Below are 26,923 nucleotides of genomic sequence, written 5' to 3'. Positions count from 1 at the left end.
CTTTCTGCACTTCTTGGGAGCACATGCCCCTTCATATAAATAGCTTGGAGTCCCTGGTATACAGTAAGAGGGTTTATCTACAAAGGGCTTTTTAACACTGGGTTGCACTCAGAAAACATGAATAATGGATGTCATCTTTCTATTATGTTGCATCATAACAGGAAGATTTAAAGTGTTGCTCAACTTTGTGATGATGGAAATAGTTTTAAGCAATACCTCTAAGCACCACTTGAGGATCTTGGCTATTTTTAAGAGAAATAATTAAAATATTCTCTCAGAGGTAATGAGGGGAGCTGACTGCTTGAACTGGAGGTGTAAAAATTTAGTGATTTGTCCTTCAGTTTTAAGGAATTCAATTAATGCAGACCAAACTTAATATGCCTTGTGCTACACTTAACACAGGAAACTTCCCTGCATGAGAACAACCTCATCTCATTGATGGGGTTTATCTCCAGACACTGGGTTTCTCCCACATTTAAAATAGAGCAATTATTTCTTCTGAAGTGTGATAACATCTAAACTAACACGTTTTTATACTTAGAAATAATGAAGGTACTCTGATTGGCCATGCTTTCAAGAATGGTTCACGTAAAAGTAACAAAACAGAGTGACAGTGTAGCAAGGTTTATTTTTGATTTGGTTACACACTTGTGTCTGTGAATCTCAGTGTTTGCCCTGGGATTCTCATGAAATCCCCTTGTTGGTGAGATGCTGTTCTGCTGATAACCTCATAACCAAGCAATCTGAGATTGCCTGATAGTTTTTATATGCCTACAGTGCAGCACGTGGGTTCTGTAGAAACCTGTCCAAGACTTTATTGGTACAATTCTAACAATGAAACCTTTGAATAGCTAGTGTTTGTTTCCTGATTGTTAGGTCGTCATGGTTTGGAAAACACAGAAGTGTGCTGGAATGGAGCCACACATGAACACTTCTATAAGGGATACATCACTGCTTTGCATGCAGGATGAATAACTATCATGATGTTCCAGTAGATGATGAAGAAAATACAATAAATGCAAATTAGTGTGGGAATTAACTGTCTCTCCAGCCAAATAAGTGTGGTGTGATGCTTCTGAGTGCCTGGACCCTGTCAGATCTTCTCTTGTATAAGATGTGTTGGTGATTGTTAGAATAGATGAGAGCTTGTTTTCTTGCTGATTTACCTTGCACCAACATTTTCTGTTTGGATAAGTTATTTTCCTTATCCATGCTAAGGAATGATTTGTTTCAGCTTAAGGAATCTTTCTAGTATCTATATTTATTACAACTTTGTCTGTGTGGGATCTTGGGTGTTGTTTAAATCTATTCCTCAGTAAGCACTAAAGGGATCTTTTGTTCCTAGTAGTTTAGCTTATTCTCATTTAGAGCTTGATTACATATGGCTTTTTTATCAATCTCTTTGACAGACTGATCTGTAGCCAGGAAGTCTAGTAGTAAAATGAACTCTTATAAAACAACTTCTGAAGGTCTGTGTTGCTGAGGGCAGATTCTTTTTTTAGTTCTGAATTCTTAATGGCTTTGCCTCTCTTTGAGGTAGCAGTCTCCTTCAAGACAGCTGCAACTTTTTCCCTTCAGGCAGTGATAGGAAAGAAGATACGAAGTGGATGGTGCCAGTAATAAAACTTACTTGTTGCTCAGAAGAAATGGAGTTAGTGCTAGGGCCATGTATCACAAGGCCTGGTCCTTATGATTTCAGCTAGTTTGGAATCAAGTCCCAAATGGAAGAACCTGTGGAAATGGTATGGGGAACTTGCTGAACTTGTCATGTGGGATGCTTGAAATTTTTGGGGACTTAGTGGGCTATTTGTCATTTTTGCTGGGTTAACTCCTGGGACATTAGACTCTGGAAAAACAAAAAGGGTGGTTGAGAAGAGAACCATGGGCAGTGTGGAGGAGATGGGAAGTCTTCATTTAAGAAGCTGACATAACAAAAAGTCCTGAGAAACTGAACTGAGGAGGTGTGAACCAAAGTATGTCACCGCTAACACAGTATCACATCTCTTCCTGGATTGCTCACTGTGCTTGCTAAGCTCTTTATGGAAAGGAACTTATTCTGTCCTCTGTGGGAAGCTGTGTGAGAAGCTTTTAACTCGTGAGGGATCTCTCCTGCAGGATGACTGTTCCCAAGGCATAGTTTGTGTCATCATCAGGAGCTCAGGAACAGCCCAGGGAGAAAGAGAGGCACCTTTTTTTTCTTGTGCAGCTTCCTTTATCTCTGGGTTTCCTTGGCAATTGAAGGTCCAGGTTGGGTTAGTTCTTGTCTTACAAAGGTCAGAACACACCGAGCAGAAGGGCATTGTGTTTTAGGCAGGTTGTTAGGGACTCCTCTTCCACAGGGAGGAAAAACCTGCCAGGCTTGATCTGTACTTCAGGAATATGTGAATTACTTGGGGGAGGGAACAGTCTGTTCCCTGCTGATGTATCAGTGTAATAAAGGGATGTGATGGAACAGGCCAAGTGTCCCAGCTGCTCTGCAGTAGTTTTGGTCATTACAGTAGAAACTGGGTGCTGCTGCAAATCTTTTCATCAGGTAAGAGCACCCGAACAAATACTTGGTCAAAACAAAACCATCATCACCGTGCCCCACATCAGGCATGTGGGGAGAAATCTCTCCCATTCCACCTGAAAGCCCGTTTTGAAACGTTGGAGTGCTGCTACTTGTGAACAAAAAGGGTGAAGCATAGTTGTGTGTTTGGTCACTGACTCCTCTCATTGGCTTGCAGTGTTGTAACAGCCTTGTATATATTAGATAGCTGTTGCTGCTGTCCTCGGGTGATGCTTCCAGCTGCACAAATTTTGGCCAATGAAGGACTGCCACGAGCCTGCTGAAGGTACACTTGACATACCTTTTTTTTCTTCTTTTTTTTTTTTTTTCATTAAAAGATAAAATCAGTTATAAGCTCAATAGGAATTTTCCTGTCTGCTCTCTACACACACTGTGATGCAGTGTAGCAGGCTGCCAGTTAGCTGGTCAGAGCCAGCTAATCCATGTGAAATTGGGGAGCATTGGCTGGGTATCAAAGCTGGATATATGAGATACGTGTATGCTGAAGGCTGTGCTGGTGTGTGTCTGTATTTCTTGAATAACAGCCATATGTAATGATTTTTGCAAATGCTGTGTTCCTCTGTGCCTCCTTAAAGTTGTGCTGAAACAAAACTGGTGCTGTGCTGTGTGGCTCGTGTCTTTCAGAGTAGTTGTAAACTGGGGAGCACACAGCCCTGTCTCTGTACCTTATTAAAGGAGAGTAAGGACCCTACCTCTGATCTCCCCTCCTCTCACTATTGCCATATGTAGAAAATGCAGATACCAGTTTTAAGATGGGGTCATTTAAACTAATTCCTGTTTGCCGCTTCTAACTAGAGCAGTAACCTTCCAGTTGCAGTAGAGAGTGTTTGGATTTAGGTTTTTCCCAGCTGTTTTCTTGCCAGTTGTGTATGTAGAGGTCAGATACTATTGGTTTTCTCAAAGTGAGCAGCTGAGAATGTGGGCATGAAAAAATATACCTCATGATGTAGTGCAAAGAGAATTGCTTTAGAGAAATTGAAGTAGTAGGTTAATGCTGAAATATAATTTGTTGCTGATTAAATCTAAAAGGAAAGGGCATATTTAGTACTGAATGTGGACTATCCTCCCTTCACTCCCAATATTTTTTTCCGTTTGTGTGAGGAAATAACTCAGGATCAGTGGATGAACTTTTCTTCCCTGTAATTTTCTGTAACCTTGGGTGCTTAAAAGCCAAGTCCGGGTGTATTTTACTTCTGTGGGGCTTTGCTGTCTCCTGTCACGGTGATGCCGGCATCGCTTGGCTGGACGTTTCTGGAGCATAACAGGGAATTACCTCATTTTCCCCGGACAACTGGAAACCATCTGCCGGGGCTCGACCAGTTGTGACCCCGCGGCAGCACCTGCTGCCCCTAGCGCGGGCACACCGTGTCCCCGCTCCCCGTGTCCCCGCTCCCCGTGTCCCCGCTCCCCGTGTCCCCCCTCCCCGTGTCCCCGCTCCCCGTGTCCCCGCTCCCCGTGTCCCCCCTCCCCGTGTCCCCGTGGCGGTGCCGAGGGTTGTGCAGTTCCCGAAGCCGCCGCCGGAGGGCGCCCGCAGCCGGAGCGCCCGCGGGAGGGGCCGGGGCTCCGCCTGGCGCCGATCCCGGGAACTGCGGGATCCGCGCGGTGTCCCCGAATTCCCGCGGGGTGTCCCCGGGCCAAGCGCGGCCTCCAGCGGCACCCGCGGATGTGCCCGGTGATGGGGAATAGCCGCCGCAACGCTCAGGTTCCGCAGAACCCCCACTTGATGCTGACTCACCTCTGGTGCTTGTGCCCACGCGTCCCTTATTGGTGTCACGGATCTCTCTTGGATCACGGATCCTGGATCCTCTGCGCTGCGCAAGAGCTTTTGAATGGGTTTTTCTGCTCACTGTGGTGAGGGCGTGGGCACCTGGAAGACTGGAAAGTCTTCTTTCCCTTGTTCCAAGTGTCGAGAGTGCACTGCCAGAGCGATGGTGGAAAGACGGGAGGCAGAGATGTTGGGTGGTTTATGGATGTTTTATGGGCTGTCAGACTATAAAGTGATGTCTTTACTAGGGAAACGAGATACATGGAAGTAACTTGGGTGTATTGTGAAACTTGGATTATACGGCTACCGTGTGATACAGCGTGTTTACAGATACAAGTAGGGTTTCTGTAGGATAACGCAGAAGCCTTGGTTCAGTCTCTGTTATTTCTCCCTGTCTCTAAATAATTACCACTTGCTGTATACATTAAACCCCAAGTTTCTTGTCTTGTCAGTCAGTTGCTTCCAGAGAGTAACTCTGTCCCTTGGCTGTCTTATTTGTGTACAGCAGTTCATTTTCCAAGACTGCTTTTCCTCTCGATGTTTTTTGCCTCTGCAGAGAGGTGGTTTCTCAGGAAAGCTTTCTGCTTGGCATGGCCCTGGGAGCAGAAGCTTTGTGTAAACGGTTTCCCAGGCGTAAAGGCTTGTTTGTGGTTTCCCTGTAGCAAACAAAGCTGGGTCTCCAGCTCTTCACCTGCTTCACTCCTCAAGCCTTTGCATTAGGAAAGGGTCTGATGACAACGAGATTGTGCAGAAGGTGATTTCTATCATTTATTGGGAATCTAATGAGCAATGTTTTTGTTCTGTCTTTTTCCAGGAATTGAATGTAGTGTCTATGTAAGCCATGTTTTGAAACAAGACCTCAGGAGTGGCACAAGATTTCTGTATTTGCTTTCTCTGCATCCTTGGTCGAATAGTCCATTACTGCACTGAGGTTATAAAAACAAGCCATAAACCAACTAACCCTTGGATAAGTTTGACCAACAACAGAATCACATAAGCTTGTCATCAGCCAAGCTGAAATCTTTACCTCCTAAAAACAAAGGCTAGCAGGTGTCCATGCACACCTCTAATGTCATTGTAGACACCTGGACAAACTCTTACTGAAGTTTTGTACAGGTGCCACTGATTTAAATCGGCCTGAGTGAGAAGAGAATTCACTGCCAGTGTGCCTGGTGCTTTGAGGAGAAGCTTAGAAACGCAGTCATTCACCCTGTGGACCTCAGAAAAATGCTATTTTTGTATGAACAACATCAGGCCAGTGTTCTTGGCTGCGAGGCAGGTGTGTGAGCAAAGTTTCAGTTTTAGTGCAGGGCGTGGATTTGCAGGAAGGAAGTACAGACTTTGTTTCTAGAGACTGGAAGGATTTCATATGTTTTCTGTTTTATGTGAAACAAGCCTGAGAAGTGTGGTTTATAAACTGGCATTCCTGTTAATCTCTCCTTTCTGGTAATATTTCGCCTGGCTTTACTGGAGGCAGTGTTAGGAAAGCTGGAGGATCCTGGTGCTGGCATGCCTTGCTGGGATCAGGAGGCTGAGGTGGGTACTGTCATCTGCTTGTTGTAACATCCTGTGCGTGCTTCTGGGATTGACCTGGAACACAGATTGAACTGTTCCTGCTCATACCTCTTTTGGCAACTGTTGGAATTGAATACATATGCAACAGAAGAAACAAAAAAGCTTTTAAGCATTCAAAAACTCCCTCACTCTGCTCCTAATTTTCTGACCCTTGTAATGTAACTCCCCTAACTCCTCTGCCAATCCCTGCTTCAGCTGTCAACTCCAAACGAAATCAGGAAAAAAAATCTCGGATAAAAATATAGAACAGGCACCTACAGTGGAAAAACAGTAATCAGTCTTGGAGAGAAGGAAAAAACTCTGAACAGAGGGAAGGGCAGGTCAAGCAAACATGGTTTTGGAAAAACAGTGCTGATTCTCCTGGGGCTGTCTTGCCAAATGTCTCTGAAAAATTCCTTTTTGTTATTTAGAAAAGTACATTTTAGCTTGTAATAGAATAGAAAAACAGAACATGATCCTCAGGTGCTCAGAATCCGGTTAGTATTAAAAAAAAGTATGTACTGGCCTTCACTTGTGTTTAGGCCAGTGTCATAATAATGGAGTGATTAATAATGAAAAGGCCTATTGCACTTCACCACCATATTTTCAGTGCATTGCATTTGTCTGCTGTAAAATACCTTGAGATATACGTAATAATGAAATAATGAGCTTTTTTAGGACTTTGCTCAGCCCAGTTGAAAGAACTGGGTTTCCCCCAGCTGTAAAGCTGACAAAGGTGATGTGGAAAGGCGACAGCTGGGTGTCACACCACCGCTCTCACTGCAGCACAGGAGCTTTCATGGCCATTTGTCAGTAGTTCGTGGGTTTTTTTAGTAGCTAAACGGGATGTAAGAAACCTATGGTTTATTGACGTTTTTCCGCATCGCTGTCAATTTGCCCTTCGGGCCAAAACAGAGTTCGATTGGAAAAAAACCGTATAATTCGAGGCAAGACTTAAAACGTACATTGCACGCTCCCTGGGCGTGCTATGAAAAAAAAAAAAAAAAAAAAAAGGAAGGGGAAAAAAAAAAAAGGCTTTTCTGAGGCAGCGTGGTGTCCTCTGCAGCCACAGCGGTGCGGCAGCAAGGGAGAGCAGCCACCTGCTCGCAGCACCGCCGGCTCCCTCCCGCTGCCGCCCGCGGGGGTCCCGGGGGGTGCCCGTCCCTCGGGGGACCCCGCGGGGCTGCGGCTTCCCCCTCGCCCTGCCCCGGGGGCGGCCCCGCCGCGCCCCGCCCGCCGCCACTGCAGAGGGAGCCGGGAGCGGCCGAGGATGGCGGCGGCGGCGGCGTCGCCGGCGCGGGAGCTCACGCAGAACCCGCTGCAGAAGACGTGGGAGCCCTACGACAACGGGCTGCCCGCGGGGCACAGCGCCCAGCGCGGCGGTGAGCGGGCCGGGGGGGCGCGGGGGGCGGCTGGCGGCGGGACACCCCCCCTGGGAAGGGCCGAGGCGGGGGAGCGGGGACCCGCCGAGACCCCTCCCCGGGGCCGCTCGCCCGCAGCCGCCCCCTTCGCCCGGCTCAGGCGCGAAGGGGTCGCTGACCCGCCGGGGTCTGTCGCGGTCCCCCCACACCCCCTCCCATCCGCCGTGGAGGGTCGAATCCCTGGATCTGTGCCCAGCGGAAGGCAAAGGGAAGCTCAGCTGGATGGGAAGAGAATATTTCCTAGTAGCTTTTGTTGCTGTTTTGGTTGTTTCTTAGGCGCTCTGGGTCCAGGGAGCGTTTATATTCTTCAGAGTGTATTCTTCTTGGAGAGAGGCCTGAAAATCTCACTGTGTTCTTGTTTTGGTTGTTGGTTTTTTGCCTTTTTTTTTTTTTTTTTTTTTTTTTTCTCCTTCAAGGCCAATTCTGTATCAGCCCATCTGTTCTATGAGTTAATGACTTCCCATATTTTGAGGTGCAGCCAACCAAGTCATCAGCCTCCTGAGTCTTTGGCTGTGGTGTTTGTAAACCATAGTTCATTAACAAACTTTGCCTCGCAGGTTGTTTCTTTTCCACTTTCTTTCTTTCTCCCCCCCTTACTTAGGTAAGGTTCAGTTATTTAAGTAACTGAGGTCCAGTACGAGGCAGTTTTGCGGATAAAAGGGGCTTTGTCATGTGGAATTGTTTTTATTTGTCATGCAAAGAGGCTGTGCTGAGGCTCTGCCGGTGTGGCAGGAGTCCATGGGCTGCAGCCTTGGCTCTGTCTTGGCTCTTACTTTGGTCCAGCCCTTGCTTAAAATAAAGGGAAAAAACCCCAGACTTTCTTGCTGTGTGCTAGGCAAGCAGGCATGTGTTTCTGTGGGAACTAAATTACTCCAGAATCTGAAACACGGTAGGTTAAGAGGAGATGAGTGCTGAAATAGGAAAAGAGTCAGAAAATGTGTATAAGTGCTTTTGTAAACATGCTAAGGAGAAGGCTTAATTTTAGCCTTAATGTGGCATCTCTTTTCCAAACAGAGTAACATTTGTTAGAACTTTGACACAGGTACTGTTTTACAAAAAAGTAAACCCCAAGAACAAAATTGAATATTGGTCCTGTGTAATCTGGTGAGGTACAGAGTTGTCTTCCCAGAATTATTTAGCTGCTCTTGACTATGACTTAAAAAAAAAATGTCAACTACCTGTGTGGGTTTTGTAGCATTCTGTAATTTTAATGCCTGAGATCCATTATAATTTAAAAACCCTTCTGGCTAGAAAAACAGACTTGGAATTTTTTTTTTTTTAATCCTTTTGCATGCATTTGCTCTTGCAGCTCTACCCATAATATATCTGCAGTCATTTGTGATACATAAGAATTACAACAGCCTGGAGAGGAGCAGAACTTACTCTTCTTAGATAAAACCATCTGTCTTGTTTCAGGAAACTGAGAACACTTCGTAATTTTCCCCACGCAAGGGTGTTGCAGAGTCTTTTATCATCACATTTCCATGTGTCTTGCATTGCCCCATGTTCTGATGACCGTGACCTGCGGGTGCTGTAGCTGTGCTGTGACAGCTCAGGATGGACTGACCAGACTGGGTGATGTGGGGCGGTGTTGGGTTGACCAGTTTCAGATCTCTGTTGTTACAGATGTTAACATCTGTCAGATGTTAATATTCCAAAATTATGAGCTCAAGGTGAAAGTGGATTTGTTGTCCTCAAGTGTAACTTTCCAGTGGAAGAGATGAAGTTTGTCACTCTTGTCTTCTGAGTTTCTCTGCTAAATGAGATGAACTCTCTCAGTCTCCTTTGGTTGGATTTTTTATTTTCTCGTTCATGCACCACCTTTAGTCTTTATCTTAGTAGTGAGTACTCGCAGATCCATTGTCAAAGGGACTTAGCCATTTTAGCTGGTTTTAGTGTGATTTTTCTAGAAGTTGTAGCAACTGCAGTTTTCTGGGGAAGAAGAAATCTGGTGAGCTGTGCCAGGGTTTAGCTGTCATGGGGCTTTGAGGAGCCAGTTCTTTTAGTCTGCATTACAAGGGCTTGGAGGAGGAGTTGTGCCCGTGTGCAGCCTACTGAGCAGACAGCTTTTACAGCTGGTGACACCAGTCCAACGACGGTAACTGTTCTAATGACCTTTCAAAGTCAGACTAGTGGACTGTAGAAGTGCATGTTTTTATTAATAACTGCCACTTGCCTTTTGTGGTCTTTTGTGGTCTTTTGTGATAAGTTTCGTCTGTAAATAGGTTGCATTAAAGCTTCTGTTGGCATCGGATGTCAGACTGCTTCGAGCTCTGAATCAAGCAATGGGCTACAAATATGGACATAAAAAATAAATAGGAAAGTATTCTGTAGTGAAAGTTGTTTTGAGAGTCCAGAAGAGGATGTTTATAAATAGTGAATTTCCTGTGGTTAAGCATTTCCCCCCCCTCCTCTACAGTTAATGGCTTTGTTTCCCTACAGCTGCTGGAGTTTGGTCATTCTGATAATTGTCATTTGCTGTTTGTGCAGCAGTAGGAATGTACATAATTTGGAAGTATCAAATTATTACCTCTGCTCTTAGGAACTCTACCCTTTAAGCACACGCTGCTGGTGTGTATTTGTGCCCCCAGTCCTAGGAACTGAAGGTGGAGAGGGAATGAGGTGAGGACAACCCCCAGCACAGCCTGAGAATCAGGATGTGTGATGGGCCTGGCACTGTTGGCATCAAAGCTGTAGGAAGCAAATGGTTACTCCAGGGAAGTGGACGAAGGAGCTGCGAGGAGCAGCTGGTGGCGTGGATGGCTAGAGGACACATATGAGTTCTGAAGCCCTTGTACCCAAGGGGATGTTAGAAACTGATGGTTTGGACAAAAAGAGGAGGGACAAGTTGGAAGATAATGCACTTCTTAGATAGAGGGAGGAGATGCTGTTCAGGAAGAGCAGCAGGATGGGGAAGTCATCCCTGTGGGATGCAAAGCAGGGTGACTGGTTGTCATCACTGATCAAAAGGAGACAATGGATTAGCAGTAGTTAAATTGGATAAGTGATGGGCAAAACATGTAGGGCTAACCTTATTTGGAAGGGTGGTTGTATTGGCCTATAGTCAAAGATATTTTTGTATGAGCCTCTAAATAGTACAGGGATTTTTGGAGAACAGGCCTTGAATTGAGGGCTGTAGGAACAGCAAGAATCCTTGGTAAGCTTCAGATCACTGACTGTAACAGCTGATACAAAAAGCATCTGTCCTTAAAAGCTGACTTTAAAAATTAAACACAGATAAGGAATAAACAAAATCTAATTTAGGTGAAAGGAAGGAACACCCAATAATATGTTTGGTAGTAGTTGAACTTGAAAAATACCAGCTCTTGTCTCTGATTTCACAAGATCATGAGAGTTTTGAGGGCTGATGAAATGCTGCACAGCTGAGCAAGATTGTTCCATGCCCCAGTTTGGTTTCACAACCTTCTTTTCCATTTGCATTATTTCACAATAGAGTCTACGAGGTAAGAAATAAGAAATAAATGTAATTTCTTCTTTGCTTGACTGTTAAACCTTAAACTTCAGAAGGGTAGGCAGTCATAATTTTACACTTGAGCTGCACCTTGCTGTGTTGCTCACTAATATATAAGGAATTTTAAACTGGGGTAGTGACTTTGCTTTGGTTGCAGCACTTCATTGTAATGCACTTCACCATTTGGCTATTTTCCCTCACTGATTGGTATTTTGGGTGTATGTTTTTTGTATGTCCCCTCTAGGTGAGGGAAAACAGCATGTGTTTATGTTTGGTGATGCTGTTTATAAACATGCAGTCTTACATGTGTGTATCATAAACGTCTGTTTTAAAGAAAAAACTGACTCAAGTCTTAGAGCATCTTTAGCAACTGATGGCATGCAACTCTTAAGTTTTGGTTTGCTGTTCTGAGTGTGTGTTCCTCTAGCAAAATTAGAGTTGATGGCACATCCACAGACTGGGGCTTTTGGAAAGCCTTAGGAGTTATATTTGTGAAGCAGTATTAAAAAATGAGTTTGTTTTCTGGAGACTAGATTGTATACAGATATTTCTGGTGGTAAACCAGACAATTCAGCAATAAGGAGTAGAGAGAAAGCTGACCTTAGGAGTGCCTTGGCTCTGCAGCTTTCACCTCTAGAACTACTTTGGGTCTGTAAATTGTTTTTCATATAAAGTGAATGGTGGTGAAGTGGTGTGAAGAGGGGAATTGAGCATTGTGCCATTGGGAAACCAATATGTGTAGCACGTATGTTAGATGTATGTACCTTGTGGGTATGCTTGGGTTTTTTTATCAGTCTGCTTCCTCACTGTAAACTTGCTTACATTTCTTCAGGGGAAAAATGTAATTCACGAGATGCTGACATTTAAAATACCGTCACTAGAATGAATATTCCTTCCCACCTGCAGTGAGTGTTGGCAACACTTTGTGGAGAAAGCTGTGGCTTAGTCAGATAAAATGAAAGATAATTAATTTTTTAAATAATTCTGAGTATTTGGTACATCCTCAGAGTGTTACATTTTGTTCTGATCTTGGCTTTTTTATTGAGCTAATGAACAAACAGGATCATAAGGAAGAAAATAAACGTGTGTTTGCTGTATGGAGTCTTATGTGTGTTGTTGAGGATGCTACACTGAGGTACAGGAAAAACAAGATATCTGCTTTTTTTGCTTTTGCTTTTAATCCTGTCATTTCACTGTTAACATCTGTTCTGACCAGCACAGGTACCTTTGGCTTCTACTTCCAAGTGCATAGGTGTGTTTGTCACCAAGTGCCACCTGTGTAGGTGATACTGGAGTGCATGGTGGCCATCTAAACCAGCACATCAAACATTTTTTAGTGCCCTCAGTTTTAGATTGTGAACATTCGTCTTCTTTTTGAAGATAAGCACTGATAGGTGTATGTGCTGTAGCACCATGCGCCGTGTAGTGTTGTTTACAGGGCTATGGCATTATGCAAAAGCAGAGTATTTGGGATCATTGGGATCAGTGGTATTCCTCTTTTTGGTGTGCAGGGCATCTGTCTTATTGGTATCTGTAGAGGAAAAGCACTCCTAGTTAGCCTGGCACCTGATCAGAGCAGGTTTGCCACTTGTTAGATTGGGATAATTCCCTTGGTTTCTGCTTTATGGCTGCCACTGTCTAGTGGTGCACAGAGCAATCAGAATAACAGGTGAGGTGTGTGTGCTAAACTGGACACAGAGGCCTCCAGTGAAGGCAAGTTTGCTAGTTTTGTACTCTCTTTGAGGAAATTTTTGTAAAAATTTGTGTAAAAATCCCAGGCTGGCACACTGACTGCTTGGCAATGGGAGGAAACGTCTCTTGTGCATGTTGTGTTGATCTGCTTTGCTGCTCGGTGAGAAGATCTGTTACAAACCCCTCTAGGCAGTAGCACTTAATTTGGAAAGTAGTTGCTGGTGTAATCTGTGAAGTGACTATTTAAGTGTGTTACAGATCTCTTCATGGTGGCTTCCCAGCCCTTAGTTTTGCCTCAGTGCAGGTTTATTGTTACGTTACCAGGAGACAGATGTTCTGTGAGAAGGTTAAATTTGTGTGGCTGAACCCAGCAGAAGAAGGAAAAAAAAAAGAGATGTTCTTGGTATAGTGATAGTTGGTAAATTCTGTCTAGAATGTGTAGAATAACCTATTTTAGCACAGCTCTTTGCAGAACAGGAGGGCCTGAGGCTGTGGACAGAGCCTTTCTGTACAGATCATGGCTTGTCTTTTGCAGCTCTTAATTCACTGCTTATATTGAAAAATTGTTCAGAACTCGAGCTAGGTGAAGAACCCTTCAAACTGGCTTTGAAGAGCAGTGTCTTCTCTTAATGTTTCTAGGGATTCAGGGTTTTCTCTCATATTTTATCTCAGTATTTTACTGTCCTTAAAACTGGAAGCAAAGCTGTTAAGCTTAGTAAGCACTGTACCATTGGCACTTCATAGGCTTTGTTTTCCCAGAGACTTCCTTTCCCCTCTTGGGAGCGGGTTCACAGCCTGAACTTATGACAAAGAGGAAAAGGGACAAGAAAATATTATGTCTTGTTTATAGGCTTCTGCACAGAGGAACTGACTCTGAGGGCTTTTATTAATGTCCTTCCGGACACTTGGACATGTTTGGATGGATCTGTTTTGCTTTACATTTAGGTCCCTGTAACTTTCAATCCAGTAATTGACTGTTCCATGGCTTTGAGGTTGGGTACCACTTTGTCTCCTCTCTCTTGAAAAGTGCTGTGTTTAATGGGTTTGGTTTTGGTTTTGTGGTGTTTGTTTGTTTGTTTTCTTTTCAATGAGTGTTTTAAGAAAGCACATCTGCCTCTGCTAATCTGTTGGCTTTTCCTAATTTATTATTTGTGCAAGTGACTTTGTGAGATGGGACTTTGTCAATCCAAGGTTTGAGAACCTTGGGCAGTCACAGTGCTTTGTACAACAGTTTAGTTACACCTTAGAGATAAAACACTGAGATTTAATCTTTTGGAGTGAATGGATGTCACTGGGGAAATTGATACACAAGTGGACTGTGTAGAAATTAATTCCCTTAAAAATAGGGGGTGGAGGGAGCTGGTGATATCTTTGCATCGCTTTAATATCTGCTTTCTTTTTAGGCAGTTCCTTGTAGCTGTGGTAGATTCATGCAAGTATCCTTAATTTTGGGCTGTCAAAATGTTCAAAAACTTGTCATTTGAAAGGAAACACCTCAAGGTTTTTGGTTTATACATATAATTCCTTCAACTTCTTACGCTGTTGGGTTTTTTAAATTCAACACCGATTCTGAGTGTTTCTATACATATATCTATATCAGATTATTGTTTTTGATTGTGTAGAATACTTGTGCTTTATTCCCAGTAACAGCCAAAATGAGCTCTGCTTGAGAGATTTTTATTGGTAATAATATTTAAAAGAGAAATAATAAAGAGTGAATACCCTGTTTTACTATAATGTATTAAAGTGCATCTGTCATGCCTATTCTGCTCAAAAGCAAGAAAAAGTTGAGCAGTGTTGAGGTCTTGTCTTAGAGACATAAAAATTAACTAAAATTGCCTACACCTTGCTGTTTCCTTTCAATGCAAGCAGTGAACTGAGATGCACAGGGGTACATAAGATGTCAGTGTCCTTGTTTTTTGTATGCAGATACGTAGATTTCTTGTTTCCTGCCTGTATACAACCCATGTGGCCAGCACTGCACTATCACTGACTCGCCCTTCCAAAATTCAGAACAGGCATAAGGAACCTGGTTGGTGTAGAATCCCCTGGGACAGTGGGGCACACAGTGCATGAGCTGCTTGGTCACTTCCTCAGAGAGCACACGGGGAGTAGCTGTTGCAGTGATGTTTCCACTGCAGTATGAGCCTTTGCTTTGTGGGGATATGAGTGGTAAATCCTCGTTTTCTGTGTTTGTGTTGCAGTATGTATGACCAACTGCCCTACTCTGATTGTCATGGTGGGTCTCCCAGCAAGAGGAAAAACCTACATCTCGAAGAAGCTGACACGCTATTTAAATTGGATTGGAGTGCCTACAAAAGGTGATGGGTTTACTTTTGTTTACATCAGAAGGACAGGGCAGGCATTAAGTGTTTTATAAACCTGATTTCCAGTAATTTTGTTGCTAACACTGACTACTTTTTGTATTTTTAAGTAATAACATACGCAGGCTCTCTGTCCTGTTGAAGTGTTAACCAGTTTCTGGCAACTATTTTTTTACCTCCTTGTTCTGTCAGGTGCCTAAATCAACTCTTCTTTCCCTTATTCCTTACCACTGCCCTTTATTTTGGTTTATTTATTTTTTTCCTGCTATCCCTTCCTCATTCTGTATGTGGGTGAAAAGGAATCTTGTTTACAAGCAGCTGAGCAGTCAGCACTTCTGGATTAAACTTCCGTCTTCTCCGTCTTTTTTCCTCTGTGAACTTTGTGCCACGTGTAATTCTCTGTCTGCTTCTTTGTTTCACTGCATTTGTGGAATGACTTACAGGTTTTTGTGTAAATATTAAGAGCCCAAGGAACTGGGGCAGTGACTTGCCACTTGTTATCTTTCTCTTAAGGATTTATATTGGTGTTTTGAACAGGAAATGACGGCTCATGTTGGCTGTGCCAAGGATCTGGCTGTCCTGCCTCATTCCTGGGCTCCTGTGGTATCTTGTGGGCCCAGACTGGCAAGTAAAAAAGACCTAAATCCTTTTGAGGTTCTGAGCAGCCAAATCCCCTGCCTTCTGCTCTATCTCCGTGGAAGAGAAAGACAGTTTAGTGTTCTGTAATCCTGTGGCCAGTGCAGTAATGGTAGCTTTATAGTTATGCCTGGTTAATCATTTAAATAACATAAAACATGTGAGATCATACTGAAGTTTGGGCTGGATATTCAGAGATGTATTTCCTAGTAGCTCTAAGAAGTCAAGACGAAGAGTTCTGGCCTATATTTAAACTGCCTTTTGATTTTAGGGTATAGCTTTTTGAATTGGCGTTTTCTTAAGCTTTTAGAAACTTGCTTTATTTATTTATTTTTTTTAGATGTGCTTTATTTAGAAGAGACATTATGGAAGATATATTGTTTAAGTGTGAGAATTTACAGGATGTTTACAGGATTTAAATTATCACTTGAGTTTGGCTGTTTTCACACTGCTCCTCCTTCTGAGGAGCAGTATCAGGTACTTGGAGAGTTTGGGTTTATCTGTTAGGCTGAAATGGAATAACAGTCTAAGTAGTTTAGCCTATATCCAAGCTGATAAAATGTATGTGATATAATTATGCTTGTTTGTTATGTACATGTTTAACCTCAATTTATGTAGATGTGTTTACATGTCATTGTGTAGAGCACTTCGCTGTGTGAACTTTGAAAAGCAGAAGTCCAGTATTGGACAAGTCCAGTATTGAACAACAAACAAGATATTGTCCACATCTGGCTCATGCTTGGTTGAATATATCCCAAATACAGTAAAATGGGTAGGTGTGGTTGGCCTCAGTTACAGGAAAAGGTCCATGGGCTGCTGTGAGCAGCTCATCAGAAAACACGTGCACTTGTGCTTAATGAAAACTGGAGCACTGCTGCCTAATTTAAAAAAAAAATATTCCACATAAAGTTGCCATATGAGCTTCCATCCAAGGCTGCTGATTACTGTTTGTCTTTGTTAGAAAGGATGATTTGGGATTTTCTTGGAAAACCACAGAGCCTTCCTGTTTGTGTCATCAATGATGCAATTGTAGTGAAGTTGAAGTCAATGTAAAACCCCTCAGTGCCTGACTGAGGGAACAGATGACACACTGCCTGGTGCTTCCAGCTGATGGGACTGAATCAATACAGGATCAGTATCTAGTAGCCCTGACATCTGTTACCCTATGGCTCTTAATGTCTTAAAATTATTGTGTGCTTAATTTAGGGAGCATTCTTGTTCTCTGAGACAGATGGTACAAATTAGGAGGTTATGTAAACCAGAGGAAAAGATAAATGCCATCTTTCCATGTAACGTTAAGCCAACTGGAGAGCTCAAGAGCAGAAGGTGGAGGTAAATAGCCCAGGGTTGGTGTTAGTTGAATCATTTCAGCCATCAGTTCTGTGTTTTTTTCCTTCCAGAATCCTCTGTTGTTTAGGGTTGAAATGGTTAAAAATACAGAGGACTTTTGTCTGGGCTTTTTGAAGGAAAGGAGGTCAATTAGATGCCTGAACAGAACTGTGTTGCAATGTGGTTTTTAGATACTAAACCTTGGAAGCTTTTTTGAATAGTTGTGGCTCTGTGATAGTTGTGATACCCGTTAACTTTGGGAAACTTTTTCCATAGGGATGGATGCTAATAACAAGGGCTAAAGATCAGCCCCTCTAGATAGCACTTTTCCTTTGCTGTGCAGGACACTTTTGCAATACCTATTCCTCCTTATCAAATTCATTACTTTTGATTTTTAAAGGTCTGTTGTCTGACAACACTGGCCATCTGATCTTCTTGCATTTTCTGTTTTTCTTACCAGGACCCACCTTTTTGTGTGGCCAGTGCTTGGTAAAACCATCACAGAATAACCTGGATTGTTTTATAATCCATGTCATGCAGTTGACCATGAAAAATTCCGTCAGCATTTCTGAATTCAAACAAAACTTGAGTTTTGGGGAAATAAGCAAATTTGTATCTTTTTCCTCTGCCCCCAGTCCCAGCAGCAATTTGTATACAGCAGCTGGTTCTTAAACTGTTTTGTTCTGTCTTTTTTTTTTTTTAATTACAACTCAACAGTAGTGTCTGTTGCTTCTTTTCCTCTTTCCAGCAGCAAAGTCTGCCAAATAGCTGTACCTTGGCAGCTTCTCAAACAGAATACTTCAGTGTGATCTACTGTTTAAAAAAAAAAGAAAAAGAAAAAGCTTTGTAGTTCAACAGAAAAAAAAGCTATAGGTCAGAAACAACCTAGACATTAATTGCATTTCAGAGACCTACTTTCAGAGCCTTTGAATGAATTAATTAAGGTTCAGTGTCATTGTCTGTTCTGTAGCAAAGCAGAACTGTCTTGCCCTAATCCCATACCCAGTATTGTGACACGTGTATGATTGTATGGCCATGAACCTTATGGACCTTTCCCCAAGGAATAATTTTCTTTGACCACTGTTAACAGATCACAGTGAGATTATGTTCCATACTCAATGCTGATATTTTTTTTTAATGTGTGTTTGTTTTTTTTTACAATGTAAGGGTTTGTTTGTTTGTTTGTTTTTAATAAATGGAACAGGGGTTGTGAAATAGGATGTGCTAATCCTTAAGGAATAGAAGTATTTGAGTGGGGTTCTGAAAACATGTTTCCACTACTTGAATTCTAAGTTTTGGGAGGTGTTGCAAGAATACTATTTAACTGTGTATATACACAGAGGAAAAAGCTAGTCATCATAATTATTAATAATCATTAGTAATCATTAGTAGTCTTTCATAGACTTTGAGTAACCCCTGTAAAGGAGGAAAAGAGTTTCTTTTTGTTGTCCAGGCAAACTGACAGAGGCATTTCAGTATGGCCAGGTCACTCCACTGAAACTACCTACAACCCAAATGTTCTTTAGCCATTTCCATGATTTATCGTCGTCTTTGTATTCAAAACCCCTCAAAACACAAGAATTGGTATGATACGGTAACTTCATACGTCCTGAGTTATTTTTATCCTTGCAGGTGGATTGGTTTCAGAGTTGTCTTAACTTCTGTCCTTTTCCCATGACTGTTGGTAGCTCCCACTAACGCTGGTTTCCTCTTGGCAGAATTTAATGTGGGTCAGTATCGTCGAGATTTGGTGAAAAAGTACAAATCCTTTGAATTCTTCCTGCCTGACAATGAAGAAGGCTTGAAAATCAGGAAGTAAGTCTTGATTCTGTTTGGTTCACAACGCTAATTGTATTAGAATGATGTCCTGTGTAATTTGCTCTTAGGGGTGGATTTAATTTGCATTTTTGTATGCTCAAGAAGACCCTTAGGGAGACTGCAGCATGAAATGACAAGGAGAAGAAATTCCAGAGAAGCTGGAGAAGGGATTTATTTAGGCTGATTAAAGTTTGGGGATTTTTTTTGTTGATTGTTTAATCTCAAGCATCAAAAATGGAGAGAAAGTTGTTTCTTGATTCCTTTTCACCTTTCAGTAGGCTATGACTACTATTATTCCTGTAGATATTCTACGATATTTTCACTCAAAGCAAAGCAATTTTAGCAGATAGTTACTTCTTTTCCTACCTTTTTTTAAGGTATCAGTTAATGGATGTGACTCTTCCTGCCACCTAATTCCAAAAAAGCCATTTTAGACCTTTTTTTTTCTGGATCATTAAAAAAGAGAAAAAAAAGCCACATAACCGCTTTTCTTTTTGGTTTGCATACTGGAATTATTCACCTGGAGCACTTTGAACAGATTTGTCATTACCTGTTCAAATGAGCAGGAATCAAACCCTGTAATTTTCTCCCTGAAATTGTATTTTTGTCCACCACGCAGGTGCCTCGTGCAGTCAGTCAATGCACTGCTTCTAAAATTGCCATGTTTTGCTAATGCTGTGCAAAGCAAGGTCAGAACCAGTGTGAACATCTGTGTCCATGTGCAGCGTCTGAGTCTCTCCTCATGTGGAAAGAGGCTGTGCTTTAATGTAGAGACAGACCTTGAGAAGCAAGGTTAGATGAAGAGAAAGGTCTCCTGATTTGAATTCAACATTCACTGTACTTTTTAGTATGTTCAGGAAAGCATTTAAGAGTGTGCAGCACGAAATGAGAAGGAGCAGAAATTTGAGAGGAATGGAAATTTTTTTTTTTATTTAGGCTACTAAAAATGTGGACTGTTTTGTTCTTAGTTCAGCTTCAGCTCAAGCACCAAAAATGTCTGGACTTTCTTTTGTGACTGTTTTGTGGCTGTTCCTCCCCTTCCATTTCCCTCTCAGCAGCACTGAGTGCTGCTAATGCTAAGTAGAACAAATTGCATAAGAACCTCCTAATCCTTTGGGACTAAGGAGTAGCTTTGAGAGGTGCATTAGCCTTGCAAGCCACTGCCTTTTGCTTACAGGTAGAACCAAACCTTTTAACGTGCCTCTGTGTCACCTCTTTAACTAAATGGTGAGGGATGCAACGTGAAAAGGGCTGTGTGAGCTAATCTGCCTGCTTAGCAATGAGTAAAAAGGGTTTATATTTATTCAGTGAAGATTTGACTGTTGAATCTCAGCTCCTGACATCTATTAAATGTGCTAATGTGGAAATACTGTCAGGATTGGAAAGCCTTCATTTCTCTTTTAAGATAAAGCTGTGCATGCAGAATGTGGTAAATACAAGAGTTATGAGTCTCAGTCTGGAAGTCAAAATCGAGGAGTGATGCAGAGAAGGGCTGTTGAAATGGGCAGGCTTTTATGTTGGTACTGCAAAGAGACTGCACTTACTGGAAATAAATGGGGCTTTGTTCTCCTAACAAGTAAATCATGTACAATGGTAATGTTGCCCTCCAGCATTACTGATGTGTTAGGAATCATAATGGACTTTGAAGATAATACTGATTCTGGGGACATAGGAAAGTTGCAAATGAGTGTGTTCTTGCTCAGATTTAACACAAGTGTAAAGTATGTAGGGATGGGTTTTTTGGTGTTAGTGTCCTCAGCTGCCTCCAGCACTAATTACACTGGGTTGGTGACTGCAAAGGAATATTATTTTCACCCTAATACTTGATGCTGAGTTTGTTTTACTCCCTGTTTCAACACATGTTTTTTACATAAGCAGTTTTCACACAAAAAAGAGAAGTGGACTGGTGAAAAATAGTTGTCTCTTCATGTTAACTTAGGGCCACAAGATAAGAGTCTTAAGTCGGCTTATTTTATTTATTTCCCCCCAACACTCCTTTGAGAACCAAGTTAAGAAGCAAATATCTGAATAGCTTAATTGGGAAAAGAATACAGTTGCAGGGGTGATTCAGCAATGTTACTTTAGATCAGTGAAAGTTTATCCTGGTCAGCAAAGCTGATGGGTGTTCTGTGGTGATGTAAAGTGGTCTCAGTTACACAGAGGAGCAAGATGACGTGACCATCTTTCCTTGGTATGGCTTGGTTGTCCTCTGTTGGTTTTTCCCATGCTTTGAGGAGGACTGTGCTTTTGAGATAAACTATCTAACATTTGCAGGGCACAAAAGCATTAATAAAATTATTTGACTATTATTTGACTTTTACTCTCTCATTTTTCAGACAGTGTGCCTTAGCAGCGCTGAATGATGTCCGGCAGTACCTCAGTGAAGAAAACGGGCATGTGGCTGTAAGTCTCTTGTTGAAGACACATTCTTGAGATGCTTCTGTTCTTAACAGTGTGTGCCTGCTGGATAATACACAGACTGAGTAATTCCAATAGCTCTTCAGTTTATCAGATTTTTTTCCTTTGGCAATTTGTATGTTAGGTCTGCCCTGTTGCTGAAAGGAGCACTTAATTTCAAGGTGATGGTGCCATGTTGAGCAGCTGCCTTTGATTTGAGGGGTTAGCTGGAAAGAGAGTAACAGCAAGAAAGATGTCCACCTTCTCTCCATGTTGTATAATGTGCCCTTAAACATACCTGATGTTTTGCTTGCACCTCTGTTTCTGTTTGATAGTCCAGTGTTCCAAGTGGAAGGTAAAGACTTGCTGAACAAAAAAAGGATCCTCTGTAGTGCTTGGCAGTTGTGTTACTGGCGTGAGAAATCTCTGAAGAGAGCAGGAGGAACATCATAATAAATTGATGCATACCTGAGTATTTAATAATGGGATGCAAAACATCAGCTGTTCAACTATTGTCATTGCATATTCATTCAGATTAATTTGTGTAATGTCTTTCTTCAGACTACTGACACAGCTCTGGTGTTTTCATTAACTAATCAGGGAAAACCATTAACTGTAAGTTCTGCTGGAGACACAAGGGAAACGTTATATTTTGGCAGGCTTCTTACTTAGATGAAACGCTGATACATTCAGAGCCAAATGTAAGTCCTTAGAAAAAAGGCTGCATTAATCCTGTAATCCATGGGCAGAATTTACAACTCTTGCAGATCTTCTGCCCTTTAAAGATTTTCACTTGCATTTTGAATAGCAGATTGATTGCAGCATCTTCTTCTGTGTAGCAGAAGTTAAAACCTATGCAGTAGCTTTTATTGGTGATAATAGACCAGGAGGAAGATTCTGTCCTGTATTACGTGTTAGGTTTAAATTCTGGTTGCTGCTTTCAAATCCAGTGTTCTGCTAGCAGTGCTTTCAAAATATTACTCTTTTTAGTATTTAGAAAATAGTGTGTGTAAAGTAGGAATGCCTTTGCTTTCCTGTTGAGCATGTTGATGTGGTGGGGTAAAGGAAAGAGGAAATGTTTCCATTGCTTTCCTTCACATTGAAGGACTTTGAACCCTTATTTTTATTATCACTAACAGGCTATGATGGTTTTCAAATTCCTTTCTCTCTCTCCCTGTAATTATTCCTAGGTCTTTGATGCTACAAACACAACTCGAGAACGTAGAGAAACTATTTATAAATTTGGTGAAGAAAATGGGTATAAGGTGAGTCAGAAACAAAGCAGTTCTGAGCTAATGCCTGGACAAGTAAGGCAGGGATAGTTTTGCCCTTATCTGTACTCTGAGTTTAAGAACTGCACTAGCACAAGGCACACCCTTCTTAAGTGTTTAGTCAATAATGCACTTTGTGTTCCCAAAAAATTTTTCTGATTTAAAAACCACCCCATCCTCATTTTTCACATCTTTCATAAGCTAAGCTATTTTGTGCTGTGGCTTCAATTCTGTCATCCTGGAGCTGTAGTTCTGAGTGCACTGTCAGCAAGAACTATTTAAAATACAGTTCTTTGTGCACTTCAGATTTTTGCTGCAGAAACAGGGAAGGAATTCTGTGTTAGTTTTGTGCAAACCAAAAACTTCCTGTGGTTTTCTTCCTTGTGTCCAGGATTGTTTTGCATTTAGCTGTTCTCCAGTAAAAATCCATTTCCACTAAGCTTACAACTCCATAAACCTTTGACACAGCAAAACACGAACCTCTCTTTAAGGAGCCTACTCCATTAGCTGAGGGACTTTATTTTAAAAACATTAGTTACTGTTTGTTTGGCTGAACATGCATCCTCTGCATTTATTTCTTCTCCTTCCATGCTACATTGGGGAAAAGGGTATAAAGAATGATGCTTCAAGGAATGGTCAGCCAGGAATTTCTGATGAGAGGGTCTGGAGAAACTTCCTGAGTAAATGGAGGGAAGTTTAACATAGGACACTGCTAAACAGGCCTTAGCATGGAAGTGGGCAATATGCTGCTTGTGTGTGTTAGTCTCCAGAGGTATTTTAATGTATTATTCCTTCCTTCTGTTCTTGTGACTTCCATTTGGACTGAAGACTTTTTTTGTGGAGTCAGTATGTGTCGATCCAGAGGTCATTGCTGCAAACATTGTGGTGAGTATTGTGATGGAGGAAAGTTTGCTTTAACCTCAGTGTTTTTAGAAGTACACAGTAAGAACTTCCAATAGCAAAAAACTACCACATTAGTTCCCATTAATGGAACAGTTTTCATTTATTTTCCTGTCCATGTGAATGTTACTAACTCAGAAGTTTATTTTTCTCTGAAGAATAGTTATTTTTGCTTTACATGTATTTTAACTTACTTGCAGACAAAGCTTCTTGTTGTGTTCTCCCCCTTCCTATTTCTTTAAACTTCCGTAAAAAGGGAAAGAAACTCACGTACTGCTCTCCTGGTTTTATTTTCAACAGCAAGTGAAGCTGGGTAGTCCTGACTATGTTGATTGTAGTAATGATGAAGCAACAGAAGACTTCATGAAAAGAATAGAGTGCTACAAGAACTCATATGAGACGTTAGATGAAACTCTGGACAAGTAAGTGATTAAACAATACTGTGATCATCACTGGTGATCCAGTATTATTAAAACATTTTCTTAAGGGTTAGAGCATCCTGTAGTGGGGATTAGGGCTTTCAAGTCGTGGTTTTTAGTGGCTTAAGCTCTTTTTCCTTTGGCGAATTAGAGAGAGTTGACTCAAGGAGTGTAGCCTGGAAACTTCCTTGTTTGAGGAAAATTACCTAACAAGTCTACTCTGGGACAATATTCTTTTTTATTTTCCCACTTGAAGTATGGTATGATTCTTCTGGGATAGAACCAGCACTTAGGAATTATTCCAGACTTGTTACAGTGGTCGGTTGGTACTTGTTTTTTTAGTATGCAGAGGAGACTTGAGTGATTTATAAGCATAACTTAATCGGTTGGCATAGTTAAGATTAATTATGAACACATCACTCTTAAAAATGTGACTTCTAAATTTATTTATTTATTTATTTATGCTTGCAAATTACCCTGCAGATGCAGGGCTGTGAGAAACTGTCTTAGCTAGGTTATTTATCCTCATACCAAAGCATTCTTCTGTTTTCTCATTAACTTTGAACTCTTGAAAGTAAGGTAGGGATGAACCATACGAGGAGGAGCCCTGTTTCTCTTGCTCCCCTCTGGGATTTCAGAGTGGGATTTGGGGCTGCAGTCATACCAGGTGATCCTGGGTTGTTTCAGGACCAGAGCTGCGAGGAGGGCTGAGCTGCATTTTAATGTAATTGGGTGTAAGCAGCGTGAAGCTGCTTCAATCGGCTCAGTTCATGCGTGTAATTTCTGTGATGGACCTAATGGTGGTGCCTGGCTGGAATAGTAATGATTAACTCTAAAGAACGCTAGCAGGGATGAGGTGATGCTTGTTTCTCATCACCTTCATTTGGTTTTAGTATAAGTTTTCATGTTTCATCGTGGTGTGATGTCTCAGATGCATCGCTAGAAACCAATAGCGATTATTTTCAGCTTATTAGACTCTTCCCCTTCTGTAAACTAGAGGCAGCTCTAAAATTATAGCTCAGATGAGAAAGAATAAGCAGTGAAAGTTGAAATTATTAGCTGTCTGACGCTGAGAGAAGGTAGTGGTGGGATAAATTACAGTATTATTAATAAGTAGTTGAAAGAGCGATTGAGAAAATGTCTTGCCTCAGACTCATCCCTGGTCCTTCTGATGCCCTGGTTTTTCTGGAGGGATTAACTGAGATGGGGAAAGAGTGACTGTGCCTTTTGGCCCCAGGTGCAATCAGACACTGAAGGAAAGTGTTTATAACCTGGAAAAAAAAAAACAGGTATTGTAAAACAGCTGGATATCTTATTCAACTGTGGTATATTCAGTGACTCCACTGAATCTTTCTTTCAGTGGGAGGGCTGTATTTTGCCAAGAGTAGGATCTAGATTTGGACAAAGTGCAAGTAGAGGAAACAGAAAAAGAAAGTATGTTAAAGGAATAGAGTTCATCCCGTACCTTTGGAGTACTCATTGTTTCTTAGGACTAATGCATATTCCATGGCTGTTTGAGGATTTTTTCATTTCTTTGGCTTGTTGCCCCTTTGTTTTGTAATGAGAAGAAGAGGGTGGAAAGACTGTGGTATGTGCTAATAGAAACTATGCGCAATCTTACTACTTTTTTTTTTTTTTTCCCTTTTATTTGCTCCTGAAAGGGATCTTTCTTACATTAAAATTATGGATGTCGGAAGGAGTTATCTTGTGAACAGAGTGATGGATCACATCCAGAGCCGGATTGTCTACTACCTCATGAATATCCATGTGACTCCTCGGTCAATCTACCTCTGTCGACATGGAGAAAGTGAACTCAATCTGAAAGGGAGAATAGGAGGAGATCCTGGGCTGTCTGTCAGGGGGAAAGAAGTACGTACCTGCTGGACAAGCGCGACGGGGTTTTGTGTGGGTCTGTGCTGTGCAGTTATGGCTTTCTTCCTCCACGGCCTTTCCTCTTAACGTGGTTAAGAAGGACTTTTTTTAGTTGCGTGTTTGGGTAGTGGAAACAGGGTGGGCACTTTGTGTGTTGTGATTTGATCTGTACTCTTATCTGTTTGTCTTTCTGTTGGCTGATATTCCTCTTTATCCTGCGGCACAAAGCAGTTGGCAAGAGGGCTTTATTTTTTAACTGTATCTTTGTAAAATCCTGACTAGTTGGATAATGGGGAAAATACACAAGTTAAAGCTGAAAGGAAAATTCCTGGAAATGAAGTCGGAAACCACAGAAAACTTGTTTTTTCCTTGTACTACTTTTCTTTCCTCTCCTCTCGCACTTGGATAACGGAGCGTGTTGTATTTCTTAGCGAAAACTTTGACAGCATTTTGGAGAAGTTATAATGAATTTACAGAGGCTAGAGCCCATGTGTTCCAAACTGAACACAGTGTGTTGGCTCCGAGCCCTCATCCAGTGTCTCATGGTTTTTTTTTTCAGTTTGCCAAAAGCTTGGCACAGTTTATTAATGAGCAAAATATCAAAGATCTGAAGGTTTGGACCAGCCAGATGAAAAGGACGATTCAGACTGCTGAAGCCTTGGGAGTGCCTTATGAGCAGTGGAAGGTTTTGAATGAGATAGACGCTGTAAGTTCTTCTCTTTTAAGTGTCTAATAAGTTGCTTTGATTGCTAGGGATGAAGGAAGTACTTGGTATTTTAATAATATGCCTTTTATGGGATGGAAAGTTATTGAAGCTGCTTCTAGAGGTTGGAAAAATTGTCATTAATTCCTGTTAACAAGGCTAAACGTTTTATTAAATTTTGCCATAGTTAATTTATTCTTGCTGTGTCTTTCCCAGTAAAACATTTCTCTGTAGAAGCCATAATATTATGAAATTTTGGGTAAGTGGGGGTTGGAAAGAATTTTAGGGTAGTTGTGGCTTGCTAGTTGGCACTTCCAACTGCACCTCTAAGATATATAAGCAGGGTTAATAGATGAAATGTGACCTTGTCTGCCCATATATGCAGCTTCACCTATATAGACATTTAATGATTCCTTCTAACCACATCTGACTCCAGCTGAGTGTCCTGTTTATCATGTGTGACAATTTTAAGTGTCAGAGTAACAAAATAAAATCGTTAAAGGTTGTTTATATATGGTTTTATTTAACAGTGATACCTGCTTTTGGCACTGCTGGAAATACATGGGTTTTAATTATTTTCATAACCTACAGGGAGTGTGTGAAGAAATGACATATGAGGAAATACAGGAAAATTACCCCCTTGAATTTGCACTGAGAGACCAAGACAAATACAGATACAGATACCCTAAAGGGGAGGTATGCTATTTTTAATTTTTTAAGGTGAAGGCTTCCTTGTCTGCTTGAATACATGCATGCTGGCCTCGGGAAAAATAAATTTTAA

General features: G+C 41.7%; 1 protein-coding gene across 7 annotated transcripts in view; it reads left to right on the top strand.

Annotated features, from left to right (window-relative positions):
• LOC114058792 (6-phosphofructo-2-kinase/fructose-2,6-bisphosphatase 4) overlaps positions 1 to 26,923 on the top strand; it is a 51,322-nt gene that overhangs the window by 8,360 nt on the left and 16,039 nt on the right. For 3 of the 7 annotated variants that reach the window (XM_027886494.1, XM_027886492.1, XM_027886493.1), the window contains exons 1-10: positions 7,122 to 7,270; positions 14,678 to 14,794; positions 18,481 to 18,577; positions 20,917 to 20,983; positions 22,168 to 22,242; positions 23,077 to 23,133; positions 23,449 to 23,570; positions 25,229 to 25,436; positions 25,999 to 26,145; positions 26,734 to 26,838. In XM_027886494.1, the coding sequence (XP_027742295.1) occupies positions 7,159 to 7,270; positions 14,678 to 14,794; positions 18,481 to 18,577; positions 20,917 to 20,983; positions 22,168 to 22,242; positions 23,077 to 23,133; positions 23,449 to 23,570; positions 25,229 to 25,436; positions 25,999 to 26,145; positions 26,734 to 26,838 (1,107 nt within the window). In that variant the 5' untranslated portion in view covers positions 7,122 to 7,158. Of the gene's footprint in view, positions 1 to 2,791; positions 2,835 to 6,658; positions 6,698 to 7,121; positions 7,271 to 14,676; positions 14,795 to 18,480; positions 18,578 to 20,916; positions 20,984 to 22,167; positions 22,243 to 23,076; positions 23,134 to 23,448; positions 23,571 to 25,228; positions 25,437 to 25,998; positions 26,146 to 26,733; positions 26,839 to 26,923 lie in introns of those variants that run through there. The other 4 variants (XM_027886496.1, XM_027886497.1, XM_027886495.1 and 1 more) reach the window with 4 other exon arrangements.

This window comes from Empidonax traillii, unplaced genomic scaffold (genome assembly GCF_003031625.1).
Source record: "Empidonax traillii isolate 1590-97213 ecotype Southwest subspecies unplaced genomic scaffold, ASM303162v1 scaffold187:size1931383, whole genome shotgun sequence".
Classification (NCBI taxonomy): domain Eukaryota; kingdom Metazoa; phylum Chordata; class Aves; order Passeriformes; family Tyrannidae; genus Empidonax; species Empidonax traillii.
This window is presented reverse-complemented; position numbering and strand designations above follow the sequence as displayed.